The sequence below is a fragment of the Budorcas taxicolor genome, chromosome 10 (genome assembly GCF_023091745.1).
Source record: "Budorcas taxicolor isolate Tak-1 chromosome 10, Takin1.1, whole genome shotgun sequence".
Lineage (NCBI taxonomy): Eukaryota > Metazoa > Chordata > Mammalia > Artiodactyla > Bovidae > Budorcas > Budorcas taxicolor.
This window is the reverse complement of record NC_068919.1, coordinates 22,267,154-22,291,861: the sequence shown is the minus strand read 5'-3', so window position 1 is coordinate 22,291,861 and position 24,708 is coordinate 22,267,154. Positions and strand designations below refer to the sequence as shown.

The 24,708-nt window shown below is 44.9% G+C and overlaps 1 gene segment (V, D, J or C); it reads left to right on the top strand.

Annotated features, from left to right (window-relative positions):
* LOC128054274 (T cell receptor alpha chain constant-like) overlaps positions 1 to 24,708 on the top strand; it is a 68,255-nt gene that overhangs the window by 440 nt on the left and 43,107 nt on the right. The window contains 2 exon segments of the C gene segment in view: positions 10,526 to 10,603; positions 13,228 to 13,251. Coding sequence covers positions 10,526 to 10,603; positions 13,228 to 13,251 — 102 coding nt within the window.

The following is a 24,708-nucleotide window of genomic DNA, read 5'->3' as shown; positions in this document are numbered from 1 at the left end:
AAAATTCCTTCACTCTCCTCCTCTTCTGCCATGTGTTTCCAGTAAACCAGAATCTGGGAGTTTGATGCGAACGATTTCCAAAACACAGAGAAACAGTTAGCCTTGAAGTATAATAAAATAGAGACTGAGTGCCAACCGGGATAGACAATGAGGGAGTAAGGAAAAAAGATTGGTTTATCCAAACTAAGGTGGCAGCTCAGACAAAAAAATGAAAAAAAATTTTTAATTTTTAATAAATAACGTATATATTTATCAAGCCTCCATTGCCTTCTAGAAGCCCAGCTCCCACCTGCAGCAACCAATTTGGGGGCATGTTGTTAAATAACCCACAAGCCATGCTATGAGATCGAGACTATATTGACCCCCAGGGCCCTGCTGCAAAGAGCTGCTCCTGTTAGCGTTTTTGTAAAGCCTCCCCTGACTGTGAGACGAGTAGAACTAGCAGCTATAAACAGACATTTGGAAAAGGCACTCTCTTAATTGTGAATCCAAGTAAGTTTGAAGGGCCCGGTGGGGAGTGGGAGGGTTTCAAAACATGTCTTTCTTCTGATTTAAATTACTTGTTCCCCCCCAGAAACATTCCAGGTTAGTTTCCAAATCTGATGCTTGTGTTGGGAAGATATGGGCCCCATCAGAGAGATTAGAACTCCATTGTACAAAGACTAAATTACCTTCGGCCAAAAACATTCCTATCATCCATCTTCAATGAGATTGTTGGTACAGGGAGAAAAATTGAATACAGGATCCTGAGGGATTCAGCTAAAGCCAGGAAATGTTTGCCAAAAAGATAGAGAGGAAATTGGCATATTGTGACTATGCAAATTCAGTAGACCAAATATAAATCTTCCTGATGTAGATACTAAAACTCCCCTAAATTTATCTCCTGAAATAATGAGACCCAGAGATTTCATTAATGAATGCTGGAAATTCTACAGACAGATTTTTTTTCTTCTTTTATCTTCATTTTCTCTCTCTTAAAGGAACTATTCTCCATCTCCAGTCCAGTAACTGAGGTCTCTGTGAGTGGAACTATCAGATTAACTCAGCTTTTAGCCCCTCTTTTCCCTCTGTTACCAAAATTATTGATTAAGTCACCAGTTGATTTAGCTCAACCCAGGAGGGGGGGCAAAAATTCATTTGTCCTCTGAATCATGAGAATACAGCAGTACATTCTCTCCTTCATATATGCACCCACACGTTCATAAGGGTAATAACATGTGTTAAATACTTGGAAAAGTTTTAAATGCTATATATATAAAATACTAAGCAACTGCGGTAGCTATTGGCATTCCTTGAGAATCTGTGTTTCTGGCAGCTTCAGCGAGTGGTGCTTATAAACTAATGCCGGGAAGACTAACTTGTTATAAAATTTGGGTAAAGAGGAAAATCATGTTGAAAGCACGCCCAGTCTCCTTTTGACATAAGCTAAGCTCCCTGGTTGCTGAGTTTTATTGATTCAGTTCTGCTTTCTATGATTAGGAGAGGATACAGCACTGGGAGAGACATACTGCAAAATACAGCCCAGGCGAAGCTCTTGCAAAACTGGCTGGGGTGGGGTGGTGGGGTGTAAATGCCTAAGTGATGCAGTGCATGCAGTGATGAAGGAGTTATTGCGGCCCTGGTAACAGCCAGCTTGGAATGTTCTGGGCTAGGTCCTGCCTGAAAAACAGTCAGTGTGGTTAGCTCAGCGGTGAAGCTGTCACACACAGAAGTGCCTTGCTCAGCAGGGGCAAAACCAGCACACGTCTGCAACAACAGAAACAGTGAATAACGTGGAATCATGCATTCAGTAGTCTCTGAGATCCTAGCTAATTAAAGCTTCAAGGGGATTCACATGAGCCACCTGGGAGACTCAAGGACATCACTTTTTAGAGGCTGGGCAGCCAAAACTGGGGACCAGACTGGTTTCATCTTTGGTGTCTTGCTGGAAACACTAGGGAGAGCTCTATGGTGGATGTTCTAGAATGCACAGAGAAGCTGAGAGTTCCTCTCAGTACTTGGTGGGCCACTCAGGGAAATGAGAGCTGTAACCCCTACACAGTAAAATGTAGAAGCAGACAGCCTCACCTTGCAAAGAAAATACCTGTGCAGGGGGAGCATTTTTCCAGAGCTCCAGACAGTAATTGTAGGCCAGATTTTTCATACAATGGACTCGTCTTCTACAAGGGCTTCCAAGGCAAGGCTGGAGTCCAAGGGACCTTAAATACTATTTTCCTTCAATCAGCAGAGGACAGAGATTATTGCTATAGCGACACTTTGGCACCGTCTGTTGGAGAACTTTCACTGAGAGAAGGCATCTAATTTTGCTTAGGTTCTGAAATTTCAGCAGCTGAAGTATGGTGTAGGGAGCTCTGTAAACTGTGATGCTAGGAAGCAGGAAGAGATGAGAGGGTCATTTGAATCCCTGACTGCTGTCCTTAAAGCAGATGTCACTTCTTCTTTGCTAAATAATAGCCTTTTCTTCCTCGCTCCCATTTCATGCTTCATGTTGACACTTTGTTAATACGTGGTTGCTTGAAGAGATGACTAGAGAGAGTAGCACAAATTCAGTCAAAACAGTAGAAGAGCTGAACAGTTGAATGCAGATAAGGAGCTAAAATATTTGTGCTTCATCTTCATTGGGGACAGGGCTTGATCACAATGTGCCAAATAATGAGGTTGCCTGAATTTGGCTCCTCACACGGTCTGTGGCATCCACCAGACACAGCCAAGGAGACCCCAGGGCTTCCTATGGTTGTGACTGTCAGCAGTGGAAGCTGTGTTTGATCAAAGGATGCAATTTACAGCAACTCCAAGTAAACACAGAGTAACTCCAAGTAAACTCCAAGCAACCCTAAGAGAGGCCTCAACTAACTCTCCCATTATGGCTGCTGGGCTGCTCAGAGGTCAGGACATCTCAGATGAGCCTATAGGGTGACCAGTTGTCCTGATTTGTCTGTGATTGTGGGTTTCCCAAGACAAAGGTCTTTCTTTCCTAAATTCAAAAGAGCCTCCAGGATGGCTGATTACATAACAAAGCTCAGATGTCAACTTTCTGTGAGATACTGCTCTCAGTAGTGAGTAATTCAGGTTCAAGACCAACTGGAAGTTCAGTCAAATATGCCCATCATTTTCATTCCTTATGCTGGGGCATGAAGGGACGCTCAGGAGATGGTGTTTCCTGAGGCTGGAGCCTAAACCTCATCAAATTCTAGTCAGTCTCCAGAAAGCTGAACACTCTCCTCCTGTCTCCTTGTAATCAATTCATTGTCATCAGAAATGTGTGACACCTCGAAGGGAGGGGAGGACATGTCTTGAAAACTGAATTGTCCTGAAAATGATGCTGTAAAATGGAAATGAGACCTTTAGAAAGAGAAATGCTGAACATGAGAAATCAGTAAGCCTCAGGATGGAAACGAGAGGAAATGGACAGAGACAAAACACAGCCCCCAGCCCCCAGGCTGGGCGGGATGCAGGAGGTCAGCATCCCGGGACCAGACGTGCAAATGGTTCTCTGATCTTAGGTGGGAAGAATCTCAGCCTCACAGATTCAGACCCCTCTGGGTGAGTCTCTTCTCCCTGGAGTTAAAGAGGAAGTTGTCTGTGAGCCTTGGGGGTGCCCCCGGGGTTCTTGTAAAGGCTTCCATTGCAGTGTTAATACTGGTGGTACTACCTATGGAAAGCTGTTTGGACAAGGAACCACTTTGATTGTCCATCCAAGTAAGTGTAACAGGTCACAGAAACATACTGGAAATTCTGGGAATTCAGCCTTGGTGTTAGTTTTGAGAGAAATGTGTGTTGCCTAGAAACCAGATCTTGCTTGACGTTGACCGGTAGTCTCCGGGGTCCTGTCTCTTCTTTAATCTCAACATTCATAGATTCCATTTTGGACCTTGAGTCTTTGGGTCTAACCCTTTGAGACTCTGGGTCTATCCCACTGCTGTGGAATAAAGCTGACCTTGACCTTGGAAAGATAGGAAAGTCTGCTGCTTTCTGAGCCTTCTCTAGACATGATGCCCAACTTTGGGGGTGAGGGTGTCCCTTTTCCAATCGACTCCCCTGAGTAACCCGTCCTAACCATTAGTACCATCCCTCATCAGAAAGTTCTTCCTTATATCAACTTTAAATTCTTCTTGGTGCAGCCGAGGCCATTTTCACTGGTATCATCTACAGTGGAGAGGGATAATTGAGAGCAGAGGTTGAATAAGTCCGTGGCATTCAGTTCAGAATGAGTTTCAAATGAAAGCAGAGAGGGAAAAAATGAAAACTGAATGGGAATCTAGGGTCTTATTTCAAATCCCTCTATGTTCCCCGCATGTCTCCTGCGGCTTCTCTAGATGCAAAACTACAAAAAGGGAGGAGGCGGCGGGGGAAGGGGTGGGAAAACACACACATCCACTGTTCCTATCACTGAAACCACCAGGCAAGGGATTACAATTAATTCCAAAGAGTTTCAGATACAAGGCTTAATACCTTTCTCCTCGTGGTGACTTGTATCCTTGCTGATAATTAGAGCAGATAGGAAGATTTGGCTTTGGTGTGTTTGCTGCTGCTCCCCGCTGGGAAGAGTGAGAAACTCTGTTTTTTTAAGATTCATAAAGTTCCTTCTGTCAGTTGTTGTAAAACTCTCCACTGCAGGGAGTAGCACGGCAGCTCTGAGTTAGAAAAAGAAAGAACTTGACTAACCGTGAAGCCGAGAAGCTAGAAAGACCCAAACTCACAGTGTCCCCCAGGTATCCTTGCATTTTAGGACTTCTGTCCCTTTCTTGCAAGGATGCTAATAGAGTCCAGTGGAAACAGATCAGGGAGGCTGGAGTCCTGTGGGTGCTCAGAAACATAAATGGAAGGAATGAGCTATAGGAAGGGGGAAATGTTAAAATATTAAAATGTAGGAATGTGTCTTTAACAGCAGCATGATGAGACTGAGATGGGGAGGAGGGTGTCACAGAGAAGGGTGGCATCACTCTGACTGTGTTTGCAGGCACTGTTTTCCCAGTCTTTCCACCGAGGGCAAAGTCTTCTGATGCTAAAGGGTTGAGAATCCAGGTCTGTGTCTTTGTGCAGGCATAGTCGACCAGGCAGACAGCATGGTCCCTACTCTATGTGATGGAGAGGGGAGTGGGGATGGAGGGTTGGAGTTTTCTGATTATCATGGTCTCCATCTGCTCTACTGAGGGGCAGCGCCAATTCACACCAGGTGGATGTGGCAGTAGAGGTACCACTCTAAAGCTGAATCTTGGCTTGTGGTGACCATCTTGAATGTGCAAGATGCCTCCAAGAAGAGCCTGGGTCTACTGAACAGGGAGCAGGTTGGACCAATATTGCCCAATTTTTGTTGAATTTCTCCAAGCATAGTATTGTGGGAGCTGAAACTGAGAGGATGACATTTGAGCCTGGGAACCCTTTGACTGAAATATGCCAAAGGGGTCTGAAAGGGCAACACCGCCTTCAGAGCTCTGCTTTTGTTGTTAGCTCTTTGGCAGTTGTCATTTCAGCAAAAAAAAAGCATCCACTTAGAAAGGTCAGCTCTTCATTAGCCAGACAAATGAGGACAACATATTGACCAGCAATCAAGAGCGAGGGACCCAGGTCTCAGCTTCTGAGAGGCTGGCATTTCCAGTCCTTTAATCATGGCAGCCTGTGAATATATGCTGTCTCGGAGAAGGCAGATCAATGGTGCCTGAGGACCTGGTGTCACCAAACAAGGGCTTGGCAATGGAAATGAGATGCAGATGGGGACATGGTGTGGATGAGTGACGACAGAGAAGGGAGAAGATGACAAGGGAACTCACTGATGTTTTTAAAATCATCAGCATGTCAGAAGTTGCAATGACCCCAAGGTGAAGAAGCACATGTTCCTAGCAAGTTTTCTACCATCCCCCAAAGAATCTGACCTAACTGTGGCCCCATACTCTCAGATCTGAAGTTACCTGAGATGCCCTTTGAAGTGGCATCAAGAAAGACTGGGGTCTGAGATCACAGAGTCACCTGTCAGTTATTGCAAAGTGTTCGATGGCTGTGTGACAACTCCTACAAGTTGATGTTCGGGCAAGGGACGAGCTTATCAGTCATTCCAAGTAAGTCTGCCTGTGAGGGTGGCGGGGATAATTACCACAGGCATGGGGCTCAGATGGCTGTGCTGGTGGCATGGTGGTTGAAAACACAAAGCTAAGGGAATCAGGATATATTCACTGTGATCAGAAAAGGAGGTCAAAGAATGGCAGATATGGGTTTAGTGCCTAAAATGTATTGTAGGGAGCTTGGACCTGAACATGGCAATTTGAAAAACAAGTCACTAACCTGTGTTCTCCTCACTCCACCCTCTCCTTGCTCATGGGGTACAAGATCAGGTGGGTGAACAATGGACACTGTAATAGGGTGTTAGGGAAGTGAGGTAGGTTGGAAAGGAGCAAGTGATCAGAGCCTTATCTGGGTTAATCCCAAGAAAAGGAATTGTTCCAAAACTTTCACAAAGAAATAAAAGCCTTCCCAGAGTTAAAAGATATAATAAAGAGATCTAATGAGAATGAGCTTCAGAATCATGTGATCGTCAGGAGAGAAATTAAATCTTCAAAGAAAAAGAATTTTTTAAATGTCCACTCATAAAACAAATGGGCCCACAACTTTCACTAGACAGCGAGCAGCCTGCAAAGCATTTCAACCTTCCCTTTAACCCCAGCTCAGGACTCGGTCCCTCCAACCACTCCTAGTGGTCACAGCTGCTCTAAGCCCTGAAGCTCCTTTCCATTAATGCCCTGGCCCTTGAGCCTGCACAGGACAAGAGATTGGCTGGCTGGCTGTCTGTCTGTCTGTCTGTCTGTCTTTCTGTCGGGTGGGCCTCCAGGTGTCTGCACCAGCTCTGTTTTCTGCCTGGTTTTTGTTGAGCTTCCTATTACAGTGGAACAGCTACGGCCAGAACTATTTTGGGAGAGGGACAAGTTTGACAGTCATTCCAAGTAAGTCAAAGAAAATTTTCCATCCCCATTGTGTTGAGCAAACCCTTTAAATTCCAGAAAGAAATCATCAAGATTCTGCTACTCTTTCTCTAAACTCAGTTCAGTTCAGTCCCTCAGTCGTGTCTGACTCTTTGGGACCCCATGGACTGCAGCAAGCCAGGCTTCCCTGTCCTAATTCTCTAAACTAGATAGAATTGTATCTGGAACAGAGCAGAGTCCCTCCCCCTTCACCCCCAAGAGTGATTCATGCTTGGGAACATAAATCCTCACTGGACACCCCTGGGAGGAGGGGGACAAACAGTGTTACGTGCAGCCAGGCCACCCCCACCAGCTGGCCCCTCACACCTGCACTGACCAGAGAAGCGTGGCCTGTCCTGGCACAGGCCACAGGAGCTGAGACTGGGGGCAAGTTTCAGCTGAAAGAAAACAGCCCGGAAGGCTAAAGCAGGGGAAAGAGGCGACTTCAGAGAAAACTGAAATATGGAATGGTATGAAAGCATGAGAAAGACGGCAGGCTGTCCAGACTCATCCTATGTTTAGACCTGAGGGATTCGCTGATGGCACCTGGAGAGAGAAAGGGGATGTCTAGTCCTCTCTCTGAAGAAAATTTGGCAGAAAAATCAAAACAGTTCTCACATGTCAAGCCTCTCCTAATTATAGCCTTTTTTCCACTTTCTCTCAGCTGGTCCAGCAGGAAATGGTATGAAGGGGTCACTGACAGCTTTGATGGTGAAGTATTGGGAGAAGGGGGTTCAGAAGAAATGGGGGTTGCACAGTAGAGTTTGGAGAGCTTGGAGCCTTGGTTTTTGTAATGATTTAGAACACTGTGTGTCTAACTACCAAGCCAGTCAATTAAACTTTGGAACAGGAACTAGACTCACCATCACAGCCAGTAAGTACTTCATTCTTGGTCAGGAAATCAGCTATTCTTTAATTTTTAGGTCACCTATGTGAGATTCTGGAGGTCACACTAGATAGAGCAGGCTTAGAAGAATTGCCAGCTGTCCTTTCTCACAAATGGTAGGGATGGGTGTCAGCCAAATATCTGAGTTTTCTGGGGGGAACTCCAGTCTTGAATATTTAATTCAAAGCTGAAAATATGATTCACAATTCTGTTGTTGCTGCTGCCATCATGTGCTAATGTGACATGTGAAGAGAATTCAGACAGAATAACTACATCTCCACTTTTATCTTGTATGATAATTTGAACTTTGAGTACTGCAGTCATTGGGAAGAAATGGTTGAAACGTAGGCTATCAAAATGACAAGCAAACCATGAGACCCAGAGAAGCAGGCAGACAGAACGCTGGAGAGTATAATTTTACAAAGTTAGTCCAATGTGTTTCTCTTTGCAGATGGTGAAGGTATTTGGGAGGGTGCTAAGAACTGATGCCTTAGGTAGGGCAGAACAATGGGACACTGAGCTCTGGTCCCAAGGGGAAGGTTAAACTTGGAAAATGTGGAGGAGGGAGGTCCCCCAGTGGAGTTTATCAGTGTGACAGCGCATCTCAGTTTAGTACAGTTCAGTCGCTCAGTCGTGTCTGCCTCTTTGCCACCCCATGGACTGCATCAGGCCAGGCTTTCCTGTCCGTCACCAATTCTCGAGCATTTAGTAAGTAACAGCATGGATAAGGCACAGAATTAACAAAAAAAATAAAAAATAAAATAAATAAAAATTAGAAAACTATGTCTGAGATGATAGATAGTTGATAGTTGATAAATGAGAGAGATAGAAAGAATGACATAAATCCTGGATATGTATCCCCAGAGTACAGTAATGCGAAACACATAGGGCAAATAAATTTCTTACCTCTAAAATTTAAAGCTGTGGAAAATCTGAACATATAGACTTTGTAACAAAAGACAACCTCGCAAGAACTGGATAGATGGAACCTGCCCAAGTCTGGATTTCTCAACTGTCTTAACCACTCAGTTACCTGGAGGAATATTTTTCTCTTTTTTCTGCATTAGAAATTAAAGGCATGAGTATTGAGGACTTGGATGGCTCAGACTATTGTAGTGAAAATTACATTATAAAGCACCTCCCAGCTAGGCTGGATAAAGCACCTTTAGGCTTCAAAGTCTTTTTCTCCTCTGTCTGGAGAAGGTAGAGGAGTGGTACTCTCTCCGCTCTGTATCCAGGGAAAGGGAGCTCTGAGAGTTACAAAGCAAGACAGTGACAGAGCTGAGCTGTGGGGACCCAGTGATGGTCAGTAGCCAGAAGTGTTCAGGGGACTGTCCCCAGGTGAAAACATAACTCACTCGGTGAAAATGTCACTCTCCTCTGTGCTACCAAGAGCAACTCAGTAGAAGTATGCTTTCCCCAGCAGGGGACGATTAGAGTGGTTCTAAATCAACTCAGAGCCCCAGATACTCAAAAACTGTATGTGGAAGCCAGCTGCAAAGAGTTTGTTTCCAATCAATGCATCCAGAAATTTTTACTGATTGGTGGTTGCTATGGGTTTTGAAGTTGAAGAATATCACAACAGAGTAGAAATGTTTGTAACAGGGGAGTCTGATTAGGATTAATGAGATGAAAGAAAATTCTGCTAGAGGGTTAGAAAAGCACTGAAAGAAAAGAAATACTGAATCTTTGGAGCATTCGTTCCTTCTAGAGAAGAGTCATAGCATTTATCCTACTCCAAGAAACAAAGAGCAAACACAATGGAAACTCCATACACAATTGAACTTTTCAAATTTGGAAGTTTCTGTGATAACTCCAATATCTTTGGCTTCTTGGCCAAAACCCAGCACATCCTACATGCAGAGAGGAAGAGTTCTGTTTCCAAGACCAAGTCATTCACCCCCAAGCCACCCCACACGCTAAGACCCATGAGCTGTTTTTGTAGAGGAGTTTGATGCTGTGTGAATTATGGAAACACACTGATCTTTGGCTCAGGAACCACTTTGACAGTCAAGCCTCGTGAGTATAAAACGCGCTCTGGCCCACCTTAACCCCAACCTGTGTTTCATAACAACTCAAATAGACTCTAGTTTAGAAGTTTTTATTTCTAAGGAAGAAACAGTGAAATCTCAGTGCAACACAAACACTTTATTAATGTGATTCACTTAAGAATTCCCGTGCAGTTATAAGAAATGTTAGAGTACACACTTGGTTCTTTCCTTGTAGTAACTAGTTTGGGAATATTGAATGGTTTCCTAGTTTCCTCCAAAGGTAACCATGGGGTTTTATATAAACTTAATATTATTATAAACTGTAGATTTTTTTAATTTTTCAAAAAATTCCCATGCATTGCCTTTCAGAGAGTTAAACACACCAATTAACTGATGTTAAAAGAGAACTTAAATCTTTTAAGGTCTGAAATAGAACTTAAATTTTTTTTCTAAATGTCAGCGTCTCTGCGGAACTGCACTGCTTGCTGTTTGGGTGTCTCGACTTGTCAGATAGAAACCTTAGCCTGTTGTTTTGAGCTAAGAAATTCATCCTGAGCCTGTGACTTGGAGAGGTGTGAGGGAAGATGTGCACTGCTTGGTTTGTAGGGCACTTTGGGATCGGTGTCAGGAGAAAGCCAGCCAGCCAGGTTGGTGAGGTGACACTGGTGACAGATGTCTGCCCTGTTTCTGTAAAGCTGCTGACAACAGTGAGAAGAGTGGCAGCGGAGACAGGCTGACTTTTGGGACCGGGACGCGTTTAGCAGTGAGGCCCAGTAAGTCTGAGAGGAAAGTGGGACATTTATGTCTCTTCCTATTATTTGTTCTAGCATAATTTTTGCATTGTCCTGTTTTACATGCCAGATGTACAAACCATAGCCCCTTTAAATGTCTGTGGCTAAGGGCCTCTGTCCTCCCCATCTTCTCCTACGTGACAGGGGTGTGTTTTGTGACCTCGTCTGCTCTCATGAAGAAATCAACAGCGGTGCAGTTGGTAGCCGTGTGTTGGCAGTCCCTGCCCTCATCTCCAGTCCCCTTATGTCGTTAGGTGTTTTTTGAGTTTTTACGACAGCAACAAGGGAGGGGAAGAAATGACCAGCAGCTTCAGCAGGGCTGTGAGCTGTTCCCGGTGTTTGAGGGCTTTGGAGCAGCTGTAGCTAAAAGTTCTGGAGGTTCAGGGCATGGGTCTCTGGCAGAGAGATTTATGTAAAGGGTTGACATGGGGTGTGAATACAGGAGGAGGTAACAGACTCATCTTTGGAAAAGGGACTCAGCTCATCATCCAGCCCAGTAAGTGCTTGTGCCTGAGAGCTGGGGACCTCAATGCAGACCGCATGGGAACATTCCCACACCCTGCTGATGAACCTCTGGTCCCATGGGCATATCAGCAAGGTCCTAAGCCCACAGGCACTTTTGAGATGTGTAGATGTGGGAGGGGATAGTCGGGGTGGGGGGTCCTGGATGCTTATTGTGAGTATACCCCTGTTACTGGGGATTCTGGATTCTGGCAGACAAAGGATACCTCTTGGGTATGAATATATAGCATGAATATATAGCAACCGTTTTGTTATCAGCACCTTTGCAATGAAAATGACTCTCATGGGTGTTGTGGACAAGGCTGTGTGGACAGAAGTTTGATCGTTTCTTTTCTGTCTTCATGCCCTCTTCTCCGCCTGACTTAGGGACCTTAAGTTAGAACAGTTATTAATCATTTGCTTTCTGAGTCCCATCTCTCATCAAATTCTGACAAGAGAGATTCATTAACATAAAACCCAGAAAGGGAAAGGACAAGGAGTTCAATTCCCAGTGTCTGGGGAGTTGAGCTTGACAACTTCTCACTCTTCATCAGCTAGCCAGCACCCCATGATGAGTGGAGGACAAAGAGGGCCACAATGGGTAGTATCTGGCCAGAGCCCCACCACCCTCCTAGGGTTAACGCTGCAGAGTTTGGGAGGTGGATGAAAAGGGACCCCCAAGGGCTTGCCTGGGCAGCCTGTCCATGGGGAGAGCTCTGAGTAACAGAGTGTAGGATGGAGACGAGCGGCAGGTTTCTGTCATGAAGCATCTCACAGTGTACACGGGCAGTGGCGGGAAAGTCATATTTGGGACTGGAACGAGACTTCAGGTCACCCTTGGTAGGTAACAGGAACCTTAAGGTAACAACTGTGTGTGTGTGTGTTCAATCACTCAGTCGCGTCCGACTCTGTGACCCTATGGACTGTAGCCTGCCAGGCTCCACTCTCCATGGGATTTCCCGGACAAGAATACTGGAGTGGGTTGCTGTTTCCTTCTCCAGGGGATCTTCCCGACCCAGGGATCGAACCCGTGTCCTCCACATCTCCTGCATGGGCAGGCATATTCTTTACTGCTGACCTACCAGGGAAACCTTTGAAACAGGAGTGCTCTGGAGAGGATATCCTAGCTGGATGCAGTCCTGCCTTTGTTCCAGTGGGAGGTGGTCTCACTGAGGGTACCAGCATTGCTTCAGTATTTGTGCTAGTTTTTATTTCTACTACTGAGGCTTTCCTATCCACCTGTGAAAACAGACTTCTCCCTACTTGAAGCTCTTTCAGTCTTTGTTACTCTGTGTGTTTTCTTTGGAGCAGCAGGTTTGGGAATTTATCACCAGGATTATGTCACTCTGAGCAACAGAATGAAAAGTGTTCTCAAATTGAGAGTAGAAAGCCCTGCTCTTCCAGATAACTTTTTAAGGGTGACATGTGCAAATGAGAGGAAGTGGGCTAGAGTGACCTTCTAATGACTTTTTGAGTGACTCTCAGGAAACTTGCTTAATGTCCTACACACTCAACTTCTGAGAGGAATTGTTGGGTTAGACGCTTGGTGGAGTAAGACGCTTGATCCTCTGAAAACCTAATGAAATGCTAAACCTCTCCCCCAACACACTGCCGTGTTTCATTATTTACCAATTATGAAAGAACTACATGATAATTAACGTGAAATTACATAGATGAGCAGTTTGAGTATTTTGAACCCATAATTAAGATGCAAATTATCAACAATCTGGAGCATGCCACCAGGCAATAACTCATATACAGTGGTCCCTGAAGACATACCATGTGTTTGGGCATGATTTGTCTGTGGCATGGGTTTATACCTAATTTGGGGACCTGTTAGAGAGCTGATTCTATGTCTCAGAGTGCCAATTTGGGTTCTGGATAAGCTGTGCTCAGTGCGCTAAGTGCCCACTTGTACAGCCTAGTAGCATGACAAATGGCTCCCTTCCTGTGAGAGAGAGAATGGGACAGTTGTGGTCTTAGTTGGTGCCTCTGCCCCCTGCCCCTGCCACATGGGGAGCCTGGCTGCAAGCTTTCCTTGGGAGGTTTTTGTTAGAGGGTGTACTGCTGTGGCAATTATAACAACGACCTGCGCTTTGGAGCAGGGACCAGACTGATGGTAAAACCAAGTAAGTGAGGGAAGCGGGTCAGTCTGAAAGGCAGTGCTGTTCTCTGCAGTTCAGCAGGACTGGGACACTGCTGCTCCCAAGGGGGTAGATGCACCTGGTTTCTTTGTACCTGAGCTGGTTGGAGTCCATTTCTTGATGAGTTCTGGCAATCCTAAGAATTAGGTCACGAAGAAGTAGAAATTTTCATTGGTTTCTTCCTTGGCTCTGGATATATAAAAATGCTAATGATAATATGCAAAACCCAAATTAAAAAAACCAAACAACTCAGTAATCAGGTTTTCCTCAAGAAGATCCCTCCTTCTCTCCGAGAGGAGCACAGTCAGCTCCTTTGTTGGGTTTTTATTGGATTTTATGGTTGTTGTTATTCTTTGTAAGAACTATGAAAGTGGCATGGTCGCTAGTCCCCAAAACAGCCACTCTTTGACCCCCGTGCTAGATGGCATATCTCAGCCTGACCTTGCAATTGTTCCACGTGTCTCAGGCATGAGTCAGTCATCAGAACTCAGTGTTCTGGGAGCAAAACTAGGGGTTTAAGATCAAGCTCAGATCTATCTGCACAGCCAGCTTTTATTTTTAGAGAAATGTCCTATCCCTGCCAAGGTACTGGGAGCTGAGGCTGTAAAGCAGTGAGACTTTCACTAGAGGGCAAGTGGTCTCCCATATTCATCTTCCCCTGAATCCTTCCCACCCACTGATAATTGTAAAGTCCCATCTGACTGTGTGAATGTTGGCAGCAGCCAAGGAAAGCTCATCTTTGGAAAAGGCACTATGGTCTCTGTTAAACCAAGTAAGTGTTGGGGGATTTCAGAGACTAATCAATAGTGCAACTAAAAGCACAATCCAGACAGAATGAGGAGAAATTTACCTGCCCTTCCGCCATGAGCCCACAGAGCTGCCCTGGTCCAGGCCCCTGGCTGTCCTCAGTTCAGACAGGCCTGGCCTCTGCTGGACATAGGGCTTCACGACATGTAACCCCCTGGGGAGAGGTTAGCACTTCTCAGGAGTGATCACCCACCTCACTGTGGTGAGTGAGCGACCTTCTCAGCAGTGGTCTCCTGGGAGAGGGCCCTTGGAGACCCACAGTCTGTGTGACTGCAGGGTGATGCAGACATTAGATTTAATGGAGGGTTCCATGAGGAAGAGAGGGGTTTTTGTTTAAGGAAGGTGCACTGTGGAACTCAATGCCGGCTACATGCTCCACTTTGGCCAAGGCACCTCAGTGCTGGTCACACCCGGTGAGTTCTTGTGGTTAACTCCTTATCCTTTCTGGAGAGCCATCCAAAGGGACCTGTTGAAACACAGCTGAACTTAATTGCTTCGTTTAGCATGCAATTGTTAACTATGTCGGATGTGTGAGTAAGATATGAATACATGTTTCCCTGGAGGCTGGATTTAGTTATCAGTCCTGTGGGCAGTTTGATTAATTGTATTAATACCATAGTCAGTGTTTCTTGAAGGTCCACAAAGCATGTTGAGGCTTTGGGGAAAAAGCAGAGATAAGAGGCAGAAAAGCTCGGTGATAGAGACAGAAACAAACCAATGAAAAGGGAGGCTACCAAAGCAGCAGCGTGTGGCCACAGAAGCGTGTCCTTAACAGATAAGCACTGAGGAGCCGGTTGCACTTAGGCTGTGTCACCTGGTGGAACTGGACAATCCGGCCGCTGGACTGAGGGCTTGTGTGAGGGGTGGGCAGCAGGAGTTACAAGCTTCTCGTGACTTTCCTCTGCTGGGAGAACAGTGGAACAATCCAACTTTCTCCGGTGTGAGGATGGCCCTCAATGGGTCATATCAGTGGACAGCCCCCTTCTTCACTGTGGGGACAAAGGAGTTCCCCACACAGACTTCTCCCATCACCCAGCCTGGCTGAGTCTACTCTGTGGGAGGGACAGAGGATCCCTGTACCTGGAAGCCTCCCTGTCGCCACTGGATTGCCTGTGATAAAGCGGGGTGTTTATCTAACTTGTGAAGCTGTCAGGGAGAGGGAAGGAGAGATGTATTACAACAAGCAGTGTTGAAAATTTATACGCCATCTCCACCCTCGCAGAGTTCAGTGCTCCAGGGTTTGGGTTTGGGTTTTTCTGTTAGAATTATAGAAACTGAGGTACTTTCCATGCAGGCACACTCTTTGCAGAAATACCTGCCATCTCACACTTCATTTGTATTTTGTCAGCTACCCTCTGTGCCTGAACCAGGTGTGACAACAAGTAACCGGGTTGATTTGTTAACAAATAGAGTTTGTACATTTAAATGAGTGGCCCAGTCAAGCCACTCAGCCTGAAGTGACACACACTTCAGTCCCCTATACACACCCTACTGTCTTTTGCTCACCTCCTCCTTTGAATCTGCCCTCAAAGGGCCTGGAACATTCTTTCTGTAGCAGCCTTGATAGTTTTATCTTTTGAAGGTGAATTTTATTTTTATTAATAAGCAAAAAGCTTTTGGAGCCATGACGTATAAATAGAGGAGGGACTCAAAATAATTACTGGTACTATCATGGTTCCAAAAAATGAGGTATGACTGTAAAATAAGGTCATTGTTATGATGTGTGGCCCATAAACTGATCCTAAAGGGAGTACTTTGAAGGGTTCAACCATCATTTAGATGTTTAAATCCTGACATGTTTGTTAAAACAGCCTCTTTACTTGATAAACACGCTTAAGATAAGCATAGCCTGAGACTGAGGAAGTTTTGCAAGCCCAGACCTAACCAAACCAAGAAGACTTCACTATGAACTGAGATGTTATCCCAAGTAAGTCCCTTTCAGAAAAACATGAGGGCAAAACCTTCCCATGGAAAAAGTGCATACAACATCTTGCTAATTGACTCCAAAGCTACTGTAAGAAAAGGGGAACCCTATGTTGGTTTGTGTAGAGCCACGTAGCACTGTGACTCAGGAAACTACAAATACGTCTTTGGAGCAGGCACTAGGCTGCAGGTTTTAACAAGTGAGTATTACAGGCAAGACATATTATTTTAAATGTTGTTGGTATCTGAGAGGCAAAGGTAACATAAGGGAAATACTTGCTGTAAACTATGGAAGCAAAAATGGCAGCTGCCTGAAGTGGCCATTCTGGGTCCCTCCACTCCAGACAGGAGGGATGAAGGAGAGCTTGGGACTCACCAACATGAACTTACCACCAATTTCATAAGAATTATATTACTTACTAGAAAATATTTATTGGCTTAAGACTTTGAGAGATTCCTCTAAACACGGGAATTCTTCTCAAAATTGTATTCTCATTCCACATTTTTCACTTGATTTTCCTACTCCTCTTTATGCTTTTCTCCCTCATCCAATTCAGTGCTTTGTCTGGGCATTCGTGTTTTGAGAAACCGTCATGTCCACTTCTTAGCCTGTGACTTAAGATGTTAAGTGAAAGATAGTTGCTCAGTCGTGTCCGACTCATGTGACCCCAAAGGCTGCAGCCCACTAGGCTCCTCTGTGCGTGGAATTCCCCAGGCAAGAATACTGGAGTGGCTAGCCATTCCCTTTTCCAGGGGATCTTCCTGACCCAGGGATCAAACCCAGGTCTCGTACATTACAGGCAGATTCTTTACTGTCTGAGTCACCAGGAAAGCAGGCTCTCGAAAACCTGGACCCTTTCTGTTCTCCAAATCTCTTTCCAGCTGTTTCTCAAATGCTCTGCTCCAGGCAAACACTGGACACCTTCTTCCCCTGAATGCTTACAATTGCCCACACCTGAGCCTGGTGTCCATAAATCAGACTCCACAGACCCACCAATGAGAGCAGACTTGCAGACATGAAACAAATTGTTTCTCAGCCGGGAGACCCAGCACAAGTGTCACCAGACTTCATTTCACAGGACAACTTAACCCCAGTAGGAATGTATGGGCTGCCATATTTCCCCCGTGCTTCTTGTTTTCCCTCTGGAGGGGTCCATTCCGGATTGTTGGTTGTTAAGCCCCTGGTCCCCACCCCCCCCCCCCGGTGCCCAGAGGTGGGGAAGAGGGGGGACGCTTTGCCCTATACTCAACAGTGGAAATAAAAGGTAAAATCATTCTCAGATTTTCCTTCAAGCTACCTCAAAATTAAGAGAGGTTCAAAAGAATCACCTTGACAGAATAGGAGAAGCTACCTTTAAAAGAATTATTTTAGGTTTGTCCTTGGCTTGTGTTATCTCCCGGGAAAGGGACAGTAAGAAAGGAAAAGCCTCCACTAGGACAAAGATAGAAAGTAGTGAAAGTCCTTTTGCTGGTGACTGTCCAAGCTGGAGATGAAAGGTCTGGAGCTGGAGTCAAGGGTGAGCTCCAGGGCTGACCAGTGCCTGCAACTGTCTCTAGTTTTTTGGAATGAGAACAAGGCAGGAATCGCCTTATATATTCGAGAGCCTGGGCATCAGAGCCAGGCTCCAGCATCCTGAAAGGGTGGACCAACGTGCCCACCCCTCTTGCCAGGTGGGCAGTGGCAGCTGCCCTCAGTCTCTACCATTGCGATGACAGCATCTCTGACTGCTTTTGCTTTGGTGCCATGGATAGGAACTGTGCCTACTTTGTCCAAATGAGTTACATGATCTTCAGAACCTCAGGAGAATTATTATCTAAAGCACCAGAGGATAGCTAGGATTTTGGCAGTCTGGGCTTTTATGGGAAAGTATTCTGGGCTTTTGTGGGAAAATTCCTTCTTTAGAATATTTAGAAAGAATACCCTCCATTCATCCAATGTGGAAACAGTTCTGAACTCCAAGCTGGAGCTAGGATTCTGTGCCAGGTTATTACTGTGACAATTACTTAATATTCTCCATGCTCATGGTATCGCTTCTTCCAGAAGATCTTTAGGGAAAACTTAGTTCAGTTTCCAGGAGGTTTTTGCTGAGCTGAAGATCACTGTGTGAATAATAATGCAGGCAACGTGTTCACATTTGGAGGGGGAACAAGGTTAATGGTCAAACCTCGTGAGTATCTCTGCTGAATCCGTAATGAGTGTTCTGATTTCTAAAGGAAGCTGTAGCACTAAACTTCATTTGAGGACTTTCTCCACCCAGTGTTTTTAAAGTTAGTTCTAACCATTAACCCTAAGGATGGTACGGCATACATATATGCCATATGTACATGTGAAAACGGGCACATAGGTAATTCTCTGGAACAGAAACAAATAAGCTAGAGGATAACAGATTGTTTGTCCTTTTTGTCTTAACCATTTGCATCAGAGAGTCTGGGTTGAACTCAGGGACGGCTGAGCACTGGAGTGGGAGAACCTTCTCTAGCGACTTTGTGAGGATTTTGCCATGTCTGCTGGTCTGGTGAGAGGACAGCTTGGTCTGGAGGTTGGGGGATGACATATGTAACCTCAGAACAGCCTTTGTGTCCCAACCATGCTGTAAACTGGCCACGATTATGAGCAGTCTTCCCCACTGCTTCTTTGGCCAGGATCCCAGCTGGAGGAGCACGCTGGCTAGATTTGGGGATTGAAAGGGATTTCCTGGTACACATTGGCCTGGTTGGTTTCTGTAAAGCTTTCCATGACTGTGTAATACTGGCAACAACCGGAAGCTGATTTGGGGACTGGGGACAAGTCTGGCAGTAAGTCCAAGTGAGTCTTCAAATTAACTCTCTCAAACCTGTCTCTGTAGTTTGAAGTATCTGAGAAACTGTCTCCTCTTTAGAGAGACAGTTTTAAATGTGTGGTAATGAGTAGTGTTTCTCTTGTCCACCCAAGCTGGGTCCTCGCCTACCTCTCAATCAAAATAACTAGATAAAACAGTTTGGATGTGCCTGGTGGGAAAGCAATTGGAGTGTTAGACTGTTGTCTTACAGAGCAAACAGGTGGCGCATTTCAAAATAGCCATCAGGAAGCATCAAAAGTTAGACAAGGTGAAACTACACATCCTGTATCATAGCCTCCTGAGTCTACACTATACCAACATCATCACAGGCCATCAGCCTCCAGCCAAAGATAACTCAAGTGCTGCTGGGAACGCTCAGAACTCAGGGCCTTCCCAGTGGCCTCCCTGGAGAGCATCTCCCTAGTATGGATTATCCAGCATGACTCAAACCTACCATGTGATTTCTGCATCTCTCAGTTCTCTTTGGCTTACAGTCTTATGGTAGATTTACTAGAAGTAACAGGGAAAGAAGTTGGTTTCATCCTAATTCTGGTCTCTTGAAGACTTCTCTCCAAGACTCTTAAGAAACATCTTAGGGACCACCCACCCTGCTCAGAATTGTGCCTTGTACAACCAGACTGGTTCCCAGCAGTGTTTTCTGTGGCTTTGGCTAGCTCCCAGGGAATTTCTGAAGCTCCAGGCTGGATCTGTGGGGAGAGGAGTGGGGGTGATACAGTGTGCTCAGAGGATTTGGGAAAGACATCTTTGATAGAAGCGTTAATGAATTTCTAAATGAGCTTCTGTGTGTTAACTTGATAAAACTCTCCAGGGAGAAGGTCACCTTTACCTTTGCAACTCTAAATGTAAGTCATGAGTTGCAAGAAAAAATGGGAAATGTCAATTGCTATGCCAAAATGAAGGGAGTGGATATACATATTGAACCAGTTTTAATGTTAAGTTTATGAAATGTAAAACTTTCAGGAGAACCTTCTCAGGGCATCTTTATTAGGATCGATGAGCTAACTATTTAGTCAGTGTTACGGGAATTCACACTGTAAAGGGGAACCCAGAATTTGTTTAAGGCCAATGAAAGGTTTAGCCACTATAGGTGAATTTTGGAATCAAACTGCCTGGGTAAACCCTAACTCTGCTACTTGCTAGATGTGTGACTTCGGGTAGGTCACCTAATCTCTTTATGCCTCACTTTTTTATCTGTTAAGTGGAAATAAGAACAGTACCTATATCATTGCATTGTTATGAGATTAAGAGAGTTAATACTGACTAAGGGCCTTGCATAAAGTGACACATAGTAAGTATCCAATAAATATTAGTTATTGTTACTAGATCAGGTTGCTAGAGGGAGGAAAGGATCTCCTTTTACAGTTCTTGTAAAGTAGAGCATTACAGTGTGGCTCAGGAAACACAGGAAGACTCACCTTTGGGCAGGGGACAATGTTACAAGTAAAACCAGGTAGGTCTGATGTTCCAAACAGTCCAGAGTTACCCATTAAGCTCATTCTTTGGTTAATCTTCTCTGCCTTTTCAACTTACCAGAGACTCTTATTTTTTAGATTTCATCTTTCATTAACATTAGTAAGGAGAATGTGGGTAAAGCTTGGCTGGTACAGTCTTTTCTAACTCACCTGGTTTCAGTTAGGGCAAAAAAAAAGAGCAAGACTTGAGGTGAGTTAGCTCTGGAATTTCTAGGCAAGACCAAGAGAATATAATTTGATGGGAGACAGAAAAACATCAAGTGTAAGAAGTGTACCAAAACTAAAGGTGATTTTACATAATAGCATACTGTAGTGAGAACCACCCCAGTAGCCACTAGAATTCTCTTAAGAGTTGCCTTTCAAGGGGAAGATGGGCAACATGAAAATGATAAGTTTTTGTGTGGAAAAATGGGAGACTGTTGATAATTTGGATTTTTTTGTTAAGAAACATGGAAAAGAACATTTTTTCCGTAGGATGGTTGGTAAAAGGCTATCAAGTAGGAGTCAAAAGAGTCAAAATGTGTATGGTATCCCCTGGGTGAGCCTCACAGAGAAAGAGGAGGAAGAAAATGGGCCCAGAGTAAAGTGTTTTTGTACTGGGCAGAAACACTGTGATAACTTCTGGAGCAAATCGGCTTGTCTTTGGGACAGGAACAAGCCTCACCGTCCTCCCCCGTAAGTTCTTTGCCACTTGAGAAAAAGCCCTTAATCTATAATGACCAGCTCTCACATCCCAGACACCTAATGAATTTCTAAATGAGCTTCCGTGTATTAACCTGATAAGACTCTCCAGGGAGAAGGTCACCCTTACTTTTGCAGCTCTAAATGTAAGACATGTTGTAAGAAAAAATGGGAAATGTCAATTGCAGTGCCAAAATGAAGAGAGTGGGTGTAAATATTGGGCCGGTTTTAATGTAAGTTTATAAAATGTAACCCTTTCGGGAGAACCATCGCAGGGCACATTTATTAGCTTGTGTCTGCACAGCACAGTCATCCTGTTAATTTGATTAATGTCAGTAGCTGATCCAAATATTTAGGCATTTCCTTGAGAAACCTTTTTTGGGCTCAAAATGGCCTGAATTGACTGTCACATTACCTAAATAATTGCCAGATCTGTTTTACTTTGTGCTGTATAGACTCAGCCTAATAAAAACAAATGCTGCTGTGTTTTTTCCCTCCTCTGTCTCGTCTCCACACAGCAAGTTTTCCTTCTATTCAACAGCAGCTCTGTGCACAAAGACACCCAGCAAGCCATTTGACTTACGGCTGCTGCTGTTTTGCATTTATATGACTCCTTTCCTTGGACGAGATTAAGACACTTCGTAGGAATTATTAGCTAAACAGATTGACAGACTAATTAGAAAGAAACAGATTCAGAGGATCTTTTGTGGCTGCCATTCCTGCCCCTTCGTGTAGAACATTTCGTCAGATGGTTCTGCGAAACAGAGAAAGAAGGGGGGTGAGGGCTGGTGGGGGGGCCGGGGGGGGCCAGTCGGGGTGGGTGTCTCTGCAGTGCACCCCTTCTTAGCTGCATACAAGAGGTTGTTACGGGAGGGAAAATAGTGCTAAATGTGTCAGGGAGACTGGCAGAGCTGGGAACATGTTTTTCCTCTAGAACTCCTGTGTTCTCACAAGTCAGAGCAGGACAAATTCTGACATCAGCTGTTGCTCTGTGGGTCTGCCCTTCTGTTTCCTGTCCCTTCCTTCTCCCACTCCTCTATCTAACTCCTTTCTCTCTCCTGTGACCCCTGAGTCTCATGCCCACCGCAGCACCAGCTCCACCACATACTAAAGAGGCTGCCAGCCTCTCCGGCCGTCAGTGGTGTTGTCCTCAGCTCCATGAGTGACCCTCCGGAAGCTCAGGCACCTGAGGGAATCCTCCCAGCCGCCCCGGGTACCGAATGCCTGTATCTAGGCTGGAGCTGGGCTTGGGATGAGGGAGAGCCTCTGGAGGAAGGTCGGTCACAGATTCAGGACCACCGTGGCCTTCGTGATACGTGTGTCTGAGCCCCCTCCTCCCTGGAAAACTGTAGCTTCCACCTTGATTCCACACATGTGGCTCTGAAGGGTGGCAGGTTTTTGTAGTGGAGTCAGCCATTGTGGACCTTTGGGAATGTGCTGCATTGGGGGTCTGGCACTCAAGTGATTGTTATACCTCGTAAGTATAAGCATCTCTTCTCATTTCTGTGGGTTAGTATGTCAATCAAATAAAGGAGTTATCCCCCCACCCCCATTTCCCAGCTAGTCTCTGATGGGATACGATTTCTGGATCTAGCCGCACTGCTGGATTGACCATTAAGGCGATCAAATTCATTTTCAGATATAACTTCGACTGATTTCCGTTAATGCTGCCAACAGCAAAGGGAAATTAGAACGTGGTGGGAACCTAATCTATGCTCATCACTGCTGTGGGAGGGCAGTCATTTCTTCTTATCCCCCGGCAGTCAGACTTAAGAATTCAGCAGACCTTTTCCAGGTCTGTCTTTTCTGGCAGATTAAGTGACTGTGTCCACTAACTTTCTTGAGGGAAAACATACAAGATAGATACATTCCCCTTCAGCTTTTCCTCAGAAAGCTTTTTGTTAGTTATTTTGGCAAAACACTTTAGCTAACATATTCCCTCTTATTCGTGTTAATAATATCTTGGCTTAAACAAGCAATTTCCCCCCACAGTATTCAAAATGCATTGCTGCGTGTAACCCACTGCTCTCTCACCAGCCCTTTTGCCTTCACAACATTCTCTGAGAAAGTAAACAGGATCACACATCATCACACATAATTTCACAGAGAGAGAAGCCGAAGCGCAGACAAGTTAAATAATTTAAGTCAAACCCAAAAAGTCAGAACTGGGATTATAGCCTGAGATTCCTTGTTTTCTTACGGTGAATTATCTTGAGCTGTCATCTCTGTGAATTGAAAACATAATAAGCACAGGCCATAGGGATTCGCAGGGGATGGAACTTAACCAAAACAAAAACTGATTGTTTGATGATTGCATGGGCATTTGAAATGTATGCCCAGATCTTCTTTGCCAGTGGTGATTATTTGGTGTCAGAGATAGGGAGAAAGCAGAGGGGCCAGATGTGGGCAGACCGCCTTGCTACGCTCAGGGGTTTTTGTAGGCCTTAGTATCACTGTGTCTCCAACAGCAACAAACTCATCTTTGGGGCTGGAACCAGATTACAAGTTTTTCCAAGTAAGTCCTAGAAACCAAGCAGAGATTTTGCAAAGGTGTTTTGTATAAACAGTCAACTGGCTTTGGTTCATCCTCACGGTACTGTGGGCCATCCTTCCCAATGCTGTGCCCTGTAGGGCTTTCCCCACTTCTGGCTGTCTGGTCCTCACTCCCCCAGGATACCATTTCTTGCAGAGAGAAGGTTCTGTAAACCAAATCAGCTCAATCTATGTGTGAATACCATGGTACTGACTAGAATTTTATCAGCAGTGAAAATAAGACAGTAGAAAATCAGATGCATCATGACTCCAGACAAATGATCTGTTTTTCTCGTTTGCATTTTTATTTAAAGTATCGGGGAAGGTGAAGCAAGTTCAGCTTCTCCCATTTGAAAACTGTTTATGAATTACTCTTCCCTTGTGTGCAGAGAGATCGAGATTGACTTTAGATGTTGAGTCATTTGATTTCATCATCTGTGTCTGGAATCTATAATGGGCGAAGGAATCAAATGTAATTAAATGAGCAAATAATCTTCAATAGTCAATATTCCTAAATTGTTTTATGTGCTTGGCTCTGGACTTTTATCTGGGACTTATCTCTAATAGGCTCCCCAGAAGGACAGTGAAGGTTTTCGTTAAGGCTTTTGTCTCTGTGTGGATGGCAACTATCGGTTGATCTGGGGCTCTGGGACCAAGCTAATTATAAAGCCAGGTAAGTCTCAGAGATGTGACTGTAAGGGAGAGGAGACATGGGTTGAATAATACACGAGGCATAGCATGCAAATTACATTTTTAAGAACAATCCAACCTGCTGGAGAAAAGGCACTCGACCCAAAAGGGGTTTTCACTCCCAGAGAGAAGCAGTGTCAGCCATCAACTCTCCTGTTTGATCTGCTAGCTTCCAGAGTGAACAGTGCTTAACTTGCCCTCCAAGAGAGCAGAGTTGGGTTGTTACAAAGGTTGATTCTGTCTAAGATGTTTGGAATGCTTTCCCAAGGATATAACCAGTCTCACTTTATCGAAAGAGAAGGCCAGAGAAAAGGCCAAGAGCCACAGTCAAAGGCCAGGGGATGAAAGCAGTGTTTGCCACTTCCCCAACATCCTTGTCTCTGGCTGCTATCTTGCGTGGGGAAGCAGATGCCTGCAAAGCTTCTGGCCATTTGCTGGAGAACCCCCTGAGGTTCTGGACCTCAGCACGAGCCCCACAAAGATGTAGTGTAAAAGCT